Below are 17158 nucleotides of genomic sequence, written 5' to 3' on the forward strand. Positions count from 1 at the left end.
ATATACTTTGTTCGCAAAGCCCGTTCCCTATGATCATGTATACATCAGTAATCGTTAACATAGGAAAACGAACCACATACAGTCATAAATTCCATAGGATGCAACCCCTCAGCCGGGGCTTACCTTTTTGGAATAGGTGTCGAAGCACCGCCTGTCCCATCTGGGTATCTTCGGCATGTTGCTGCGACAGGCAGTAATGGCGGGTAAAGGTGTGTGTAGCCGCCCAGGTAGCCGCCATGCAAATGTCCCCCAGAGGGACTCCGGCCCACAGTGCCGTCGACGATGCCGCTGCTCTAGTTGAGTGAGCTCTCGGCCGTCGTAGAAGAGGCTTCCCTGCCCTGGAATGGCAGTACGAAATGGTAGATGACACCCATCTTGACAGTCCTTGCTTCGAAATGGCTTTTCCTTTAGCACCTAAACCATAGGCCACGAACAGCTGTCTCATTTCTCTGAACGGTTGCGTACGATGGAGATAAAACTTAAGAGCTCTTTTAACATCCAATGTGTGTAGCATGCGCTCCGCTCCCGAGCATGGCTCCGGAAAAAACGTAGGCAACACAATAGAGGAGTGTTTATGGAACACCGACGGAGCTTTTGGTATAAACTGCGGGTTAGTGGCAAGGACTACCTTGTTCTTGAAAAACCGTAAGTATGGTGGGTCCACCATTAGAGCCTGAACTTCTGAAACACGTCGTGCTGAAGTGATGGCCACCAGGAAGGCCAATTTCCACGACAGAAACTTTAGAGACGACGATGACATTGGCTCAAAAGGAGGCTTCATAAGAGACGTTAAGACCAGATTGAGACTCCACTCCGGCGGAAATTTCTTCTCTGGAGGAAAACTCCGAAAAAGGCCTTTAAGGAAGTGCTTAATCAGGCGGTCGCTGAACAAAGGTGCCGAGTGGCGTCGACGAGTAAACCTGGAAATGGCTGCAAGGTGTACTTTTATTGAAGATACCGACATGCCTCTGGTTCCAGTTCCAGATGCCTCTGGTTCCAGTAGAGGCATCCCTTTCGTTAGATGAGTAGACACTCTCCACCAGCCGAGTGCTTGAACTAGTTGTTCGTCGACGACCAGTCTGTCGGACCAGCGACCTCGGCTCTGCGCCCAACGGTCCGCTAGAAATTCCTGGCAAGGTCTCATAAACAGACGGCAGTTGTTTATCAGCGGAATGCAGGACGACATGGTCCCTAGCAGGGACATGTACTTGCGCACCGAGACCTTGGTACCGACTCTCCATTCCGACGCCTTGTTTTGAAGTTTCTGAATTCTTTCGCTGGATGGTCTCACCAGGCTTGTGTGTGTATGAAACTCCGCTCCTAGGAAGACCAAGGTCCTCGAAGGCTCTACGGAGGACTTGTTGAAGTTTATTGCGAAGCCCAGTTCCCGTAAGACGGACATTGTGGCTCGTAGACTGTCTCGTGTTTGTTCCTTGGATGAACCTCTGACCAGCCAGTCATCTAGATATGGATAGACATGATGACCATCCTTCCTTAAATGGGCCGCTATAGGGGCCAAGCACTTGGTGAACGTCCTGGGGGAGGACTTGAGCCCGAACGGGAGGACCTTGAACTGAAAATGCTTTGTCCCGACGACGAATCTTAAATATCTCCTGTGTCGTGGGCGTATTGGAATGTGAAAATAAGCATCTTGAAGGTCTAGTGATGATAGATAATCCATGGGTTGCACCGACCTGATAACCTCTTGGAGCTTTAGCATTTTGAATTTTAGGCTCTTTAGCCACTTGTTGAGTACCCTCAAGTCGAGAATAGGCCTCCATTTGCCGTTTGGCTTTTTTACAACAAAGAACCTGGAATAAACTCCTTGTCCTTCCTGTGCTACAGGAACTCTCTCTACCGCCCCTTTTTGCAACATAAGCGCCGCCTCTTGTCGTAGGATTCGGAGGTGGGGCTGTGTCGAGAATAAAGGAGGAAGACGCGGAGGCTTGTCTTTGAATTGCAGCGCATGACCCATGCGAATCGTGTCTAGGACCCATCGATCTGTGGTGATGCATTTCCATCGGTCGAAGTGATGAGAGACTCGACCCCCCAGGACGTTCCGAAGGCCGTCATTGGTTGCTGGTTTGCTTGGTCTTCGTTGACGACGGACCTGAGCCTCTCCGTCTGGAGGCTTGATAATCCCTGCTTCTACGTGCCGACTGGGACGCTCATCTGAACCCTTGTGAAGAGTAAGAGGGCCTGTTGAATCCACGGTCCCTCGAGGCTCCAAAGCGGGAGTTTCCAGAAGCACCCCTGAAGGGGCGAAAAGAACGAAAATTTCTACCCGTTTGAAGGGCGCCGAGGGACCTAGCAGTATCCGTGTCTTCTTTCATCCCTTTCAGCGCTTCATCAACCTTTTCGCCAAACAGGTGTTCCCCTTCGCATGGCATGTCAAGGACTTTGTACTGGACTTCAGGGCGGAAAGTAGTACATTTGAGCCACGCTTGTCGACGAAGCACTACTCCATGGTTGATTTGTTTGAACCCAGATTCTGCTAGGTCAACTGCGATATTGATAGCGTGGTTCGATGCCTCTTCGCCATCCCGCACCAGTAACATAGCTGCTTTCCGGTGTTCGTCTGGCAGGTGTTCTAGGATAGGGGCTAGTTTGTGCCACATTTCCCTATCATATCGTGACACGATCGCTAAGGAATTGGCTGCTCTTACTGTCGTCGCTCCGACCGAGAGCACCTTCTTTCCAAAGGCGTCCTGTCTCCTAGCCTCGCTTTCAGGTGGCGTTGAACATTTTTGCTGGACCCTGGCCTTCCTAGCCGCTGCCGCCGACACCACCGAGTCAGACAGAGGCTGTGATGTTAGACATTTTGGAGTGGACTCCGGAGCTTTAAACTTTTTCTCGATCCGTCCCTTTATGGCTGGCTCCGAGAACGGATGGCGCATCGTCTTGAGGCCTTCTTGCCACATGTGGTCCAGGATTGGGATGGCAAATACCGATTTTCTCCTTTGACCCATATGGTCAAAAAGGAAACAGTCTTTCTTCTGCTCCTCAGGAATCAAGACGAATTCGGAACAAGCTTTCCCCCATCATTGCATGGAAGGCTCCCACATCATCCGGGGGAGATGGCTGTGACTGGCTCCTCGTAGACTCTACCTCTACATCCGAATTCCATGTTGGGTCCCTCGAAGGTGACAGGGAGATGTCTGACCCTGAGTCACCCAGTATAGAATCGGACTCCGACAACTCACCCTCCTCCTGTGCTCGAGGACGATCTTTTACTGCCTGGGGAGCCGATGGGTGTTTCGTCGTCGTTCGAGCCGTACAAGTTTGCTCGTCGACGGAAGGTACAGACAAAAGTGACAATGACGTCCCGGGTTGAGGGAACTGCGTATCCAGCCGCTGCAGGAGCTTCTGAAGAGTATTAAGCACATCCAGAGACAAAACCGTCTGGGGGTTCAATAACGTGGACGATATCGGTACCATACCCCCGCTCGCACTCGTCGCCGTCGTCGACGTGGAAGGCCGTAAGCCTAAATCCGATGGCTGCAGAACCAGATCACCTTCTCCTTCCACCGAGCCGGCCGTGTCTGGCTGCAGTAAGACCTCCGGGGGGATCGGGTCATACACCTCGGGCAGCCAAGCCATGGGCTGAGTCTCCGTCGACGGGGGAATTCCCATCGCTGCTGCTTGAACTGTAATAGGCATCGTCAATGACACCGAGGTCGACGAGCAAGTCGTCGTCGAGCCTTTAGACTTTGTCATCGATTTGGATGCCGACTTCCCGACTCATGGAAGACCTGGGACGGTCCCCTGAGGAGGTTTTTGACAGCGCCAGCCTCTCCGTCTTAGATGATGAGGAGGAGGACGACTTTTTATGTGATGAGGAAGATCCATCCTGTTTCCTCTTATGCTTGTCCTCAGAGCGCATTTCAGCTGGCCGTACCTTCTTCGATGGAGGTTCCGACTTACTCCTGGAGGCCGTGGAGCCAACTTCCGAAGCCGGGTAGGCCCCTGCTCCGTCATTAAGCCAGTCGACCAGCCTTCTCTTTCGGTCCTTAAGGGTTTTTTGGGAGAAACCCTAACAAATTTCACATGTATCCACCGAGTGGTGCGGGTGGAGACAGTAGATACAGTCCATGTGGCCATCTCCTTCATAAACCTTCTTGAGGCCACAGGTTGCACACGGGCGAAATAACGCTTTTCCGGACATAATTCTCCAGAATTTGAACTTCGCCAAAGCGAAACAGACAAAAACAACCTAGTTTTCACTAGTAGTAAAACACGAGGATCCCACTACTTTGAAAGACGGTTGAAATCTGAGGGAGCGCGGGGGCGGAGCCTGTATTTATATCATGACGTCCCGACGGCGCGGGCACGCATGATACAAAACGAGGTGGTTAGGACGCATAAGCGTCGAAAAAGTTTTCCTACGGGAAAGGGTCTATATAATGTACCGGGGATTCCCAGCCTGACGACGGGGAATATTCTAAGCATGTGAATCCATGAAAGATCCAATGCTGGAGAAATAGCCATTGCTGCCCGAATGCCCATTTTGGGGGCCCTGGATGTAAGGTTGTAAACAGGGGCACGGCTATAGGTAAAGTGAAAAACAGAAAACTAATGTTTCCTCTGGTACAGAGAAGGGCCTGCATGAAGGGGGTTTCCTTGTTACTTATGCTATGGGTTGCCTTTTGTCTCCCATTTACATTTTTGGTGGCATAAGCCACATTTGCCCAAAAGTTGCTAAAAGAACAAGAAGCACTCTTCGTTGGCATGAAAACTGGAAATGCTGTGCCATACATTGACGCACAGTGTTCATGTGTGTTGTAATACGCGGATGTAATCCAATAGTGCTTTGTGTAATGTATTTTCTCCCAATTAGGAGTACTGTCACGTGCGTCTGACTTTCCACACCGAACCGCAGAGTGATCTATTTTTGATTTAAGATTATTTTTGGTATTGTCATGTATGAGGGTTAGCATCCGTCTAGATGAGGATCGCATTTTTTCAGTTATAGCGCGATATGGTGACTTTTTCATCTGCAGCTTCACGCAAGCATGGTCATTCATTCCTGCGGTTGCCAAGCATAGAATATATAGTCTTAAAACGTCAAGTGGTCACTGAATACGTTTGTGTATGCGTCAAAGTAGACTTTAGCTTACATTTAACCAATTAAGTGTAATTTTCATCCCAAAAATGTACAGCCAGGTGACTTTCGCAGTCAGGAGAAGTTATATTTTTATCGAACTTTTGTCCGCATATCTCAGAAAGTATAATGACATGTATGTATAGCTTCCTTCTTGGAATATTGTTAATTATACATTTACTATGCATTAACCTGTTCAACCATTCAAAGATGGCGCCTGGCCTTTTGATGGTACTTCGCTGCCAAGAGCAGGAGTCATAGCCGGGAACTGATTTATTCTGGATAACTACACAGGCCCGGCGTTTTCCGGCTTGGTAGGATTGCCAAGACCCCGAAGATGCATGCAACATACTGGCAGCAAGCGTCTTGGTGCTGCGTTAAGCATAGTTAATGTCTTACAGATTTACCCTTCTTCAAGAAACCGACGTCACCACAGGGGCCGTTTGCCCTAAAATATTTTCCTAGGGGTTGTAAGTGACTGGAATGGATACGTTAAGCACAGGTTTGACGCCCCGGCAGAAAACAAAAATACACATCTACTGGGTTACTTCTATTTAATAGAATCGTGATTGGACTAAATTTCCCACCGTTTGTGTGCACTGCCTTCACAGGCGAACTTCACAAGTCCAACGTAAGGGGCATGGACGTCATTTAGAAGTTGCCAGGAGTCGCAACCCTGAAGCCTTTCTTGCTACCCCTAAAAATCTTTTTTTTTTCACCCATTTCTTTTTTTAGATTGAGGCTCATGGGCTGTGGCCAGCAGCATGTGACCGTTTCTGGAGTGGCTGGTTTTCTGATAGCTATAGCCGGTAAGATAGCTCAGTTGGTTGAGCCCTGCTGGCTGCTGCAATGTGTGTGAGATCTGCAGGTTCGACTCCCAGTAAGGTAAACTCTACCTTTCATCCTGCTATGGTTGATAAAGGAGTACCAACACAGGTTGGGTGATATTGTATGTATATTTGTTCTATTTGAAGCGCTTATGATATGATATGGCATTTGTAACACGCCTATACACAAGTGTTTCAAGGCGCGACGAGGCAAGGGGGGGAAACAAGGGGAGACAGACAACGATTCTACTAGGCCAGGTGTCATTCAGATCGCGCAAGTGCAAGGGTAGAGGGGAAAGGGAGAAGTGCAGGGGGGAGGAAGGGAGAGGGGAAGTGCATTACAGGGTTAATAGCATCCAGGAAGAAAGGGCCAACTAGTGGCAGTGCAGATAAGTGCTGGGGTGGGGGAGTTGTGGGATACAGACACAGTCCCATAGTGCAGGGGGTGCCAGGGAGGCAGTGCAGGGGAGAGTGGCTGGGCCAAGGACTGAGAACGGAGAGTGGCCAGTTGCAGATTCAGTGCAGTGCTTAAGCGCAAGTGGTATATAATAACACACCATTATCGTTTGGCCTTGGACATCTGCTTGCATGCACAGTGATTTGGTATTATGGGCCTATACGCACTAACGATACATATGGTGAGCCATTCTTGCATGAAATGTATATCACTTTAGTGATATCGTAACCATATGGTTTGTAGTGTACTTAGAAACAATGCTGTGATGCCACTTCCTGTTTTGTCGAGGGGTGAAAGGTCGTGTTCCATCGCTTCCCGTGATGTCACTTTGGGGTGGGGTCAAATGACATCACTTCCTATGTCATCAGAAGTTAAGGTTCGTGTGATGTCACTTCCGCTACCCCAGGCATTTTCGTGCAATGACGTCCCTGTGCAGGGGCCTTATTTTGGGGGAAAGTTAATAGGGCCTTCTCATAAAAAGAGTTTGGGATGGTAGGGACCCGGAATCCCTGGCAACAAAGCAGCAAGTAAGAGGAATATTTAAACCATGAACAAAAATAAAAGTACCGTTTGGACGGAAAGAGGCAGTGCCCGAACGGCCACATGACTTGTCAGGCCGGAAAATTAAAACAAAAATAAAAATGCAGACGTAACTTTGGGCGGGAATCCCGCCAAGTCTAAATAGCGCAGTTGTGGAGCTTTCTCCAAGTTGCTTTCATATTTTGGCCAAGGTTTAAGTTAAATATGATTGGCGTGGTGGTGGTTCCCTTGCACAAGAGAGTTTTCCGAATGTGACAGGACAAACACAAAGCGTGCGCTGCCAGAGCCGTGTTCCCAACTTGAACCCCCACCTTCGTGTCTTTTGTTACGATGCACGCCACACGAACAAATAAATACACGCCACACACACCACTATCAGAGAAAAGTCGAAAGATAATGTATTGTTTTATCAACTTCAAAATGCACGTATGCAGAACTCGGCAGGCATTTACTAACCGACGCAGTGTTAAAAATTGACAAAACACGAATAAAGCTACACAGCGAAACATCGCACTGCAGACCTTGGAAATAATTCATGTGTTTATGCGGCGCTTTTGTGGCTGAAAAGAAGACTGTTGGACAAGCATGTATCTATTCAAGTAGCTTGCTTAACTGCTAATATAATAATTACTGCCAGAGTAAGGAGTAGGCCCATTCGAAGTTGTACCCGAGTGTTTGAGGTATACTGGCAGGAAAACACACACTGGCAACTCACCGCCCCCCCCCTTTTTCTACATTTGTTTATATGCCCAGTGTTGGCCCCTGGTGGAGCAGATATCGTTGGGCCTTATTATCAAGCCTGCCTATCCAGAAGTGGTATGGACTCTAGGTTCCTTCTTGAACTGGGGGAGTTTCTCTTGGCTTTGGTTGAAGGAGGGCACTCTGCATGGCGTGTGTTGTTCAATGCAGATTGTTACATGGCCAGCAGACATCAGTGGAAGTTGGAGGCCTGCTAGTTATATGTAGACTTGTGTTGTGTTTGTCTTTGTGGTAGTCTGCCACTACCAGGGGAGGCGAGTTCTAGGAGGGAGTGGTTTTACTCTGTGAAGGCATCTTATAGTAAGACACAGACAACAGATTCAAAGTAAACACTTATTAAATTCAATGTCGGGATGGAAAAACACCTCTCTTGCCCTATGCTACGGTGAGATTTCCCTACCAAACCAAAACTAAGGAAAGTCAAGTCCACAAGTTCGACTTAGGAATCTGCCCGTGTCCAAAACCTATACTTGCCCTCACAGCTAATCTTATAAAACATGTAGGATGTCAGCAATCAGCAAAATAGTGTTCAAAGTTTGGAGCTTTGTCCAGCTCGCAGCTTTCTTTCAGCTCCCTTCCCCAAGGATAAAGGATTTCTAACAAAGGTTTCAGGATTGCATTAAATTCCAAAATAATATAGGATTAACCGGTACCCTGCATTCCTTTCCCCAAGTTCCAAACACAAAATATCTTGAAGCCATTTCCTCAGGTCAAAATAGTTCAAAACCTCAGGGTTCCCTTCCCCAAAACATACTTTCTATTATGTTTTGATATTATGGTGTTTCCCAATTTGTGTAATGTTCTGTGCCACACTTGCACCCTCTGCATATGACTGGTCTTTGCACAACAAAATATCTTGGTTGAAAATGGCAGTTCGGTTTAATCCACTTTTTAAAGTTAATCTCCAAAATTCCATTCACTTTGGATTATAATACACATTAGCACCCTGCAGGTGGAGGCTCAAAAAGCTCAGGAGGCTCAAAAAGCAGCCGGTGCCCCCTTCCCTGCTCCCCCTCCCACTTGTGCAATATCCTACGCAAGTGCTCATCGTTTAAAAAAAAAAAAAAAAAAAAAATTACCATAAGCGAGGCCTGGCACTGTGCAATCCTGTTGATCAGTAATCCAGTTGTCAATTTTGATGACGTCCAACGTCATCAATATAGACAACAGACTTCCTGTCAAACAAGACCGCAGAGCATCGGGCCACACTTTTGAGTTAAGTTAATTTTTAAATAATCACCATTAGCACATGTGTAGACAACTACACAGGTGCTAGATATACCCCTCGGTGGCTGGGCCCACCCTGTGGTTAACCGCCTGCCACCCTCGTTAAGGGACCCTCGCTTTACTCTGGTCCTTAACTTAGAGCAGCGGACCGTTAGCCACAGGGTGGGCCGGCCACCATGGGGCATATCGCCTCATTGGGTTCGGACTTCGCTGACTTTGTTAAAGTTCTATTCATCTTAGAGTTCAATATGTATTGGTTTCTTTGATTTAACACTTGATTTGTAGATTCAATGTATATGAACATTGTTTGCAAGTTAAGTTTCGTTCACTTTTGGACTAGGCATACAGTGTATTTAAATGGTCAGGCTTAATTTCTTTAGAATCTTCAGAAGTAACAATCTTCTTTCAGTGCAGTATTCAAAATGTGAAGATATATTTTTCAAGCTTTGTTTTTCGGTTTGGAATTCAATAATGTTTATAGGTTTTCATGTAAATCACTGTTATTTTCAATTCACTTTGTTGTAATATGCCTTTGCAGTTTGCCTTTAAATATGCCAGGCACTCGCAGACTTTCAAAAAACATATTTTCATATGCATGGGACCACTCCGTAAAGTATTCTCAGTCGTTCAACGATTAGTAAGTCTTATTGTATGCTGGTTTGCAAGGATTCGGATCGGAGAACTTCGAAAACGTGCCTCATCATTCACGCAGCAACTCCGATACAACATGACCTTGCACGTAACATCAAACACTTGCATACCGAGTTTGTTTGCTTTGAAACTCACTGGTTGCTTCAATGCGAGTGCCTGCAGCGCACATCTCACAGCCTTCTGATTGTTGCCACAGGGCTCCACCTCCTGCCCAGGCACTCCTGGGTCGGTTTCTGGCACCAGGAGAACGAGCACCTCGAGCAATAGAAAAAGGGGCAGCCTCCCGGCAGAGATCCCCTTTTAAGGCTCTTTTTGATCCACAGAGCCCCAGCGTCCGGGCTGCTCTTCCCTGAACCATAGGTGTCCTTCACACGAACAGCTCCCTGCTGTGTCACTTGGTCTCTCTGCTACTGCAATTTCACTGCCACTGCTTCCTCCCACCCTCATTTGATGGGGCTTTTTAGTGCATTTGCAGGTTTTACAATTAGCCCTGCCGGACCATCATTAAGGGGACATGCCTGACCTCTACTGCTCTCAGCAGGCCTCTTCCTCTTCCCAGTAACAGAGTGGTAAAAACAACTAGTTCTCATTACCGCCAGTTGCCTCTTCCTCGTTTCAGTAACAAAGTGGTAAAAGCAACTAGTCCTAATTACTCACAGTTGCCTCTTCCTCGTTTCAGTACTTTTTATAGTTTTATATGAGGAGGTCAGGGGAGTTGTTTTGTAATAACCCAAGAAGACGGGTAAGGGTTGGTCATTAGAAGGAATAGGGGATACCATGTCTCCCAAGGGCATCCCAGTCCCGACAGACCCTCCACTCAGGTGATCCTCCCTCGCTTGTCCAACAAGAGGGTCCGGATCCAAGAGAGATGGCCTTTTCTTGGCCACCTGCGCAGAGGACCCATGGGGAATAGGGGTGAGAATACCCTCAGGTTGCTCACAGCAGGTAAACATAGAACTGCAGATATTGTGTTCACATCTGATTCACAGTGAAGGGGTAAAAATGCTGGTATGGTTGCTTCAGAACAAAGTCAACACTATCTACCGTATAGCATGATATATTGTCTGAATGAGAACTGGCTGTAAGAGCTGTGCACTCAAGTTGGAGATGGAATGAGTATTGATCAGTTAATGCAAATATAAAGCAGTATTCTTTTTTTATCTGTGCTTTATATCGTCTAATAGGGGCAGCAGAAGAACGGTATGCCATTTATGATATTAACTACAAAGCACAACATACCATTTATTGGTCAAGCTACACAAGGTTGGTGTTTTGATACAGTCTTTTGGTATTTAACATAAAAGTCCTCCTTGTACATAGGGGATGAACTGTATACTATGCATGATATGAACTACAAGCACACCCTTCTATTTATTGGTCAATCTACACAAGGTTGAGTTTTAACAGTACCGAAATGTGTAATTCAACAATATCACATAATTCCCCATTGACAGGGTAGACGCTATTCCTGCGTATGTGGCTTTATTCATATTAGCACAGAGAATATGTTGAAGTTGCTTAAGACGACAAAAGTGGGGTCTTAATACAACCCCTCGCCCCCATTTATTTTGGGCCCAGGTGAGAAGGCTGGAGGGTTCATATATCCAGGGCCTGTTTTGTGTCAACTATCATTCCCCCTAGGTCCTCCTGGATTCCCTAGAAAGTTAATGGCGCCGCAAGGTGTGTGTCTGCCATTTCTATATACAGGTCGTTTCTCAACTCTCCAGTGTTCCACCATAGTTCCTCAATCGGAAAGCACTACACCTTATAATAATATCTCAGCCATTGCTGATATAACCCACCCCACGGAATCATTGCCTACAACACAAGCTCTGAAGAATTATAGGTTAGTTGCAGGATTGAAGAATAACCCACGTAAAGCAGAGATACGCGACCTCTGTGCAAGGTAAGACATTAAATCAGGCTAAGGTGTCTTCTCCCTTTTGTTCTAAGTCGGGGGGAATTTCCCAGCTGGTCTTGACAAGGCTAACTATAACCCCTTCATAACTAAATGGAAGAAAGATATATGGAAATTGACTCCATTATCAGTATTGTGGATGGAAGAATAATGACAGTCAAAATAATGACTACACCGCAGATATTTTACCTTTTCCAAGCGCTACTAACCAAGGTGCCTCACTAGTTCTTCAGGCAAGTGCATAAGCTCGTTTCGGACTTTGTTTGGAATGGGAGGAGAATTTGATCTCCCTGTACAGGATTTTCATGGTAAACAAGAAGGATAAGCAATGGACGTACATGTTAGCTTGGGAACCGGCATTGAACAGACCATCCAGCGGGAACACAGATTTTGCGGAGGAATATTCTAAAGCTTAGGAAAGCCATTCAGCTCAGGGAAACATGGAGTAAGATTATGATGCAATGGGACTATACTCCAGAGAAATTGCACAAAATGTTTCCCCAAGTCGGCCAACTGTGCTGGAGAGGGTGCAGTGGAAGTGGGCGGTGGCTAGGTACATGTATGGTGGTCTTGTCTGAATGTGAGGGTGTTGTGGTCTACAGTGAGGGCTTGATTAAGGAACAGGTTTGGCTTGGGTCAAGAGTCTGGTCTCTCGGACAGCATTCTTGGACTATGGGCACCGGAGAAAGCTCCTTGCAATAAGCCCCTCTTTCAAGGCATGCATGGTGCTCCTCCTAGATGCAAACTTATTGATAGCTCAGACTTGGAAGTACCCATTGAGTAGGAGTGGATACAGAAAGTTTGGGGATTGCTGGTGATGGAGCAGGTCTCATATTCCATTCAAACGAACTGGGCAAAGTTTGGACAGGAATGGGGGGCTGTGGTGGACTTTCTTCAAGCATTTCTGTCAGCAAAACTGGATTTACAAAAAGAGCGGACATCTCAATTAAAAAGTGAGAAAGAGCAGTTCAGAAGTTGTATATATGGTTTGCATTTGTAAATCCCAATTAACTTTTTTTTTTTTTAATACCAATCCATGCTCACATTCCAGAAGTGCACAAATTAAACAATCAAAAATATTTCCTTCTCAATTACTGTCTGTAAAGTGCCATAGAAAACTATTTGACAAGCACAGAATTTGAAACGATTGTCATGGCTTTAAGTGCAGCAGTGACAGCTGGAGTTCTGCTCTGCTCGAGCAGCAGGTACTGCTACTACAAATGTAAAGTAATGACCCATTACAGAGCGTTTGTAATGTCATTTTTTATTAAGGATCCGTTGTGATATCATAACAGGCCTGTAATAAGAAAATGATGTCCAGGCTTTTATACAGATATTACAGGCAACGATTATTTATTACGATATGCGATCCACGCCCACATAGAACCATGGAAAAGGGAGTTCAAGCCGCCCATTTTTTTCACTTCTTTTCCAGGTGAGGTTATATATGCCGCCTGTGCCTCTAATCGCTGATAAAAAGTTTAGGAGAACAAAAAAGTTAATTTTAAATTGCTAAAATAGTGGCTTCCACGCATGATACATAAAGTCCACGTTAGTAACTTTTGTCAATTTCCAGTCATACCACAAGGTGGCAGCGCTTCCTAGGAGTTAGGAATGGAAGAAACTCAAGTGTGGGTGTAACAATATAGTAACGAGATCGAGCGGGCCGGCCCCAAAGATTGCAGTCTAACGGTACATTTCAGAACAGTCAGAGGTAGGGCCGCCCGCCCCATTAGGGCGGATGGATCACAGTTCACACAAGAGCCTGCCCACAGACCCTGGAAACAGTAAAAAGGGTTTCACCCTCCCAGGTACTAACACAGAGTATCCAATTTCCGACACAAGTGGTGCTCACCGGGATGCAGGCCCCATGAAATGCTTTAGGGGCAAAAGGAAAATAACACGAGATTAGACCTTTTATACACGGCCAAAAGCAAGAGAAAGCGCCATGCGACCATTTTATGTTTTCTTTCTATGACATGACAAATATTTTCTCGTACCGCAAAATGCTTACTGCTTCCCTTAACTGTAGTACATTTAAAATAATAAACCCGCACACACCACGTTTGTAATGCTGCCGTTTATATCGTGAAACGTTAATATTCCCAGAGTACAGTGGAACTAAACTGCAAACATGTCGGGGAGGGGCGTGAATTGTACCTAACGATGAGTCACGTCCGCGTTACCACATGAGTCCAGACTTTTTTTTTCTGTCAAGTAACAGCTTTTGATGGATTTGACGCCAGTGCCATGGTGATTGACAAACATAAGAGTTTATTCAACCCCATCAAGCAATATTTTAAGCATAATTTAAGAGTGCTTCTTGCCAACTGCTTCAACTAACTTTTTAACGCCCAAAGCGTCGAGAAAAAGCAGCAACAATTTTCTACAACTAAGATGTCACGATGTTTATGTACCACATCGTGTTTTCGAACTGAGGAATAGTCGCCAGATATTTCCCTCCCGCCCATTCCCTTCAGTTATTCTACAATTTACCATTGAAAAATGGCAACGATGCCCTTTGTAAAATCATACTGACTATACAAACAGGACATGAGCAAAGGGCATCTATTGCCTTCATGTGGCCGAATCGGGCATGAAGCACAGGTTATAATAGTACAAAACTCCGCATCTGTGTGACGCGCGTCCCAATAGTGAATTATTTCTGTGATGAACGTTGTTCTTTAAGGCCCACGAAAATCGAGTTCTTTGCAAAGTACTGATCCTGTTTTGCACGGGAACGCCCAAGTTGGAGGCTTACCATGGAAGGGTTCACTTGTTCCACATAACGCATGTTATGATGCCGGTTAAGGCACTGTATTGACAGCAAACATAAAATATGCGGAATAGTATGAGGTTTTATGAGACTACAACCCCCACAGCTGTGATATGAAAAGTGACTGGAGCGGACTCTAATGCCTACATAAAGACACTCGCATTCAGGTAAACTCCTAAACTCTACCATTTGCAGAAAGCCCTTTCAAACAACGGGGTCCCAATGGCGCTTAACCTTTAGTGCCGAGGTCAGGTTAATAAGAACACCCATATGCAGCCACATAGTCTTAAAGACATTCCCTAGCTCTCTCCACTAACCTATAGGATGGTTGTTCGATGACGTATTGAAAGAATCTCGCACTTGCAGACATTTCTGGACGTCTGGAGAAAGCTGGACGTTAGCGCTAGGTGTTTGGATCATGACTACTGTAACGCGGCCTTAAAATTAGATTGTGGTGTCGCTTTGAATATAGGAATACCCCTCCACTTCGGGCTACAGCCACTCACTCAAATCCTCTCCATGTCCCTCTATAGGCATCCAGGAGTGAAATGGCTTTCACAGGTGGAGAAACGCAAACAGACATAAAACCCTGTTCAAACTGGTTCTCTTTTCCCAATAAAGCTCGCTCTTCATTGAACATTTCGGCAAATACACATTATTAACAGAACATACAAGTTGGAATGTATGCTGCGACGTGTACCATTTTAGACCAGGAGGGGCGGGGGGGAGGGGTACGTTTCAAAGAGACGACGTATTAAGGTCTTGTTCGCATCGATGCGTTTCGCGGTTGGATTTGGGATTTAGAAAATAACTTGCCCTGCCCACGGCAGTGGTCACGGCCAGCTAGCCCTGCCCTACCATCCCTCCGCAGTGCAGATGCCGGCCCGTGGCCCCCCAGCCGTGAATACAGCGCTGCAGCAGTGCACCCGCCGAGTCGCGATTAGGAGCTGCGGCGAGAGCAGTGCAGATTGAGGGGCAGGTACAGCGTACTGATGTAGGTAACCAAAGAGGCGCAACGTTAACCAACGTCTGGGTGGGATATGGTCTGTTTTACTGGAATGTACGGCTTGGGCCACGTGATACATGGTTGTGTTTTCAATCCAGAAACGGCACATATTTCCCTGCACTACCAACCCCCTCCCTCCATCTGGTTCGACTTGTCACAACCACCCTGACGCCTTCGTTCATTCTCAGTTGCACATTACCCATAAAAAAAAATATGTCTTCGTTCCACTTCTTTCTCGCCCCCAGACTCCCACATACCTCTTCTCTCCGATATGGCTCTCCTCGCTTAACGCCCCCACCCCTGGTCTTCAGAAGGTCTCCTTTTCCCCGCGTTCCTCCCATTTTACAATACAAGGCTCTGTTGCAATACGCAGTCCCACATTTCTCTCTCCTGCAACAGCTATTATCAACTTTCCCCTTTTCTCCCAGATCACGCATCTCCCCCAACCTTTGATGGCTGGGCTCACTCACACCGGCACCCTCAAACCTCGTTAGACAGTCCCTCCCGACTCTTGTTCGCCCCGCATATCCCGCGAAGTCTGTAAATCAATGGGCCTCATTCCGCAAACCACGACGAGCTTTGCCCCGCACCTTCACCATCTTTATCATATTTTTGGCGATCTGCAGGTCCCCTTGGTGGTTCTGCCCGATCTCGGCGATGATGAAGCAGGGATGCTGGCCGCCGATGGCACGGCCCGGGCATAGCTGGAACTCCAGGGGCATGGCTGTGGCTGTGCAGAGCTGCCGGGTGCTGAAATGACAGTGTCTAGTTCCCGTCTGAGAAACGGACCCTAGCGAGGCTCCTCCTCCTCCAGCCCACTGAGTGGCACGTTACGCTCCGGCGATGCACGTCCTACGCTAATTCGTGAGCCTACACCCTTCAACATCACGTGACCTTTGCAGGCGCGGAAAGGAGTGGGTTGGATTGTGCATGGTAGCTCTGAGCCGTTTTCCTCGGATAATAAACGGAAACTAGTGTCAAGTTAGTTCCCAGACGAATTTGTAGGAAACCAGTTAAGATGTAGTGACTCATAATTCTGTAGGTATCAAAATAAGGACTTTTTGATAAGCTTCTGGGTAAGCAGGATCACCACCTCTTCCGAATGAGGATAATAAAAGTACCTAACGAATTGCAAATCTAAATTTCACATGAGAAGCTAAATATATCCATTGTCCTTTATATGTTCTTATGGTTTCAAGGAATTGTCACCCTCTCTCGTTTCTCAGTCAGGAACACTCGCTCTGCACCTTGTAGCAATGTATTGTAATCGGATTTCTGTGGAGCATCACTCACGTGTTTATGCCTCCAACAATGCGACCCACCTTTGCACGGCCATCTTGTAAAGAAAGTCACATCTATGCGAGTTACACAGGGTAAACCGTACCATATGCTGCTTGCGTTGTGTGCGGCAGTCCAGTGCTGGAAATTGATTTTTTTTTCCACTGTGGGATCCTACCAGGCACCAACGACGGGGGTAGGTTTAGGAGGAGCAGGGAGGGTTATTGCTCTCACCCAGGCCCAGTTGAAGATGTGTTGGGGTCAATGTGATGTTTAGGGGCCCCCTGCTTAGCTCGAAAACAGTCTGATGCACCCATGGGGTGCATACGTTACAATGGTTATGTTAAAGGATATTTATACTGCGCACTGTCACCATCGGAGTGGTCCCATGTGGATCTGAAAAGCAAGAGGGTAGGGCAAGTTAGTAGGACTGAGCGGGAGAAAATAGCAAGAGGGCTGTGATGTGCTGTTGGCAGCCTTAATTCGGTTTATACTGTTCGCTAAGCTTAGGTGTGTTTTTTAGTTGATACCCTTCATGTGCTGTTTTGCAAGGCTATGTGTGGTTTTGATGTAGTGAAGTGTGCAGTCTGTTGTGCTTTAGAGGTATGGTTGTGTTTA

General features: G+C 46.7%; 1 protein-coding gene across 1 annotated transcript in view; it reads right to left on the minus strand.

Moving 5' to 3' along the window:
• Positions 1–16061, minus strand: part of LOC138515760 (sialic acid synthase-like) — a 260081-nt gene extending 244020 nt beyond the window's left edge. Inside the window, exon 1 of the mRNA XM_069630463.1 lies at positions 15853–16061. Within this exon, the coding sequence (XP_069486564.1) occupies positions 15853–15984 (132 nt within the window). The 5' untranslated portion in view covers positions 15985–16061. The remainder of the gene's footprint in view (positions 1–15852) is intronic.
• Positions 16062–17158: the final 1097 nt, after the last annotated feature.

The sequence above is a fragment of the Ambystoma mexicanum genome, chromosome 6q (assembly GCF_040938575.1).
Source record: "Ambystoma mexicanum isolate Mex_15411 chromosome 6q, UKY_AmexF1_1, whole genome shotgun sequence".
NCBI lineage: Eukaryota > Metazoa > Chordata > Amphibia > Caudata > Ambystomatidae > Ambystoma > Ambystoma mexicanum.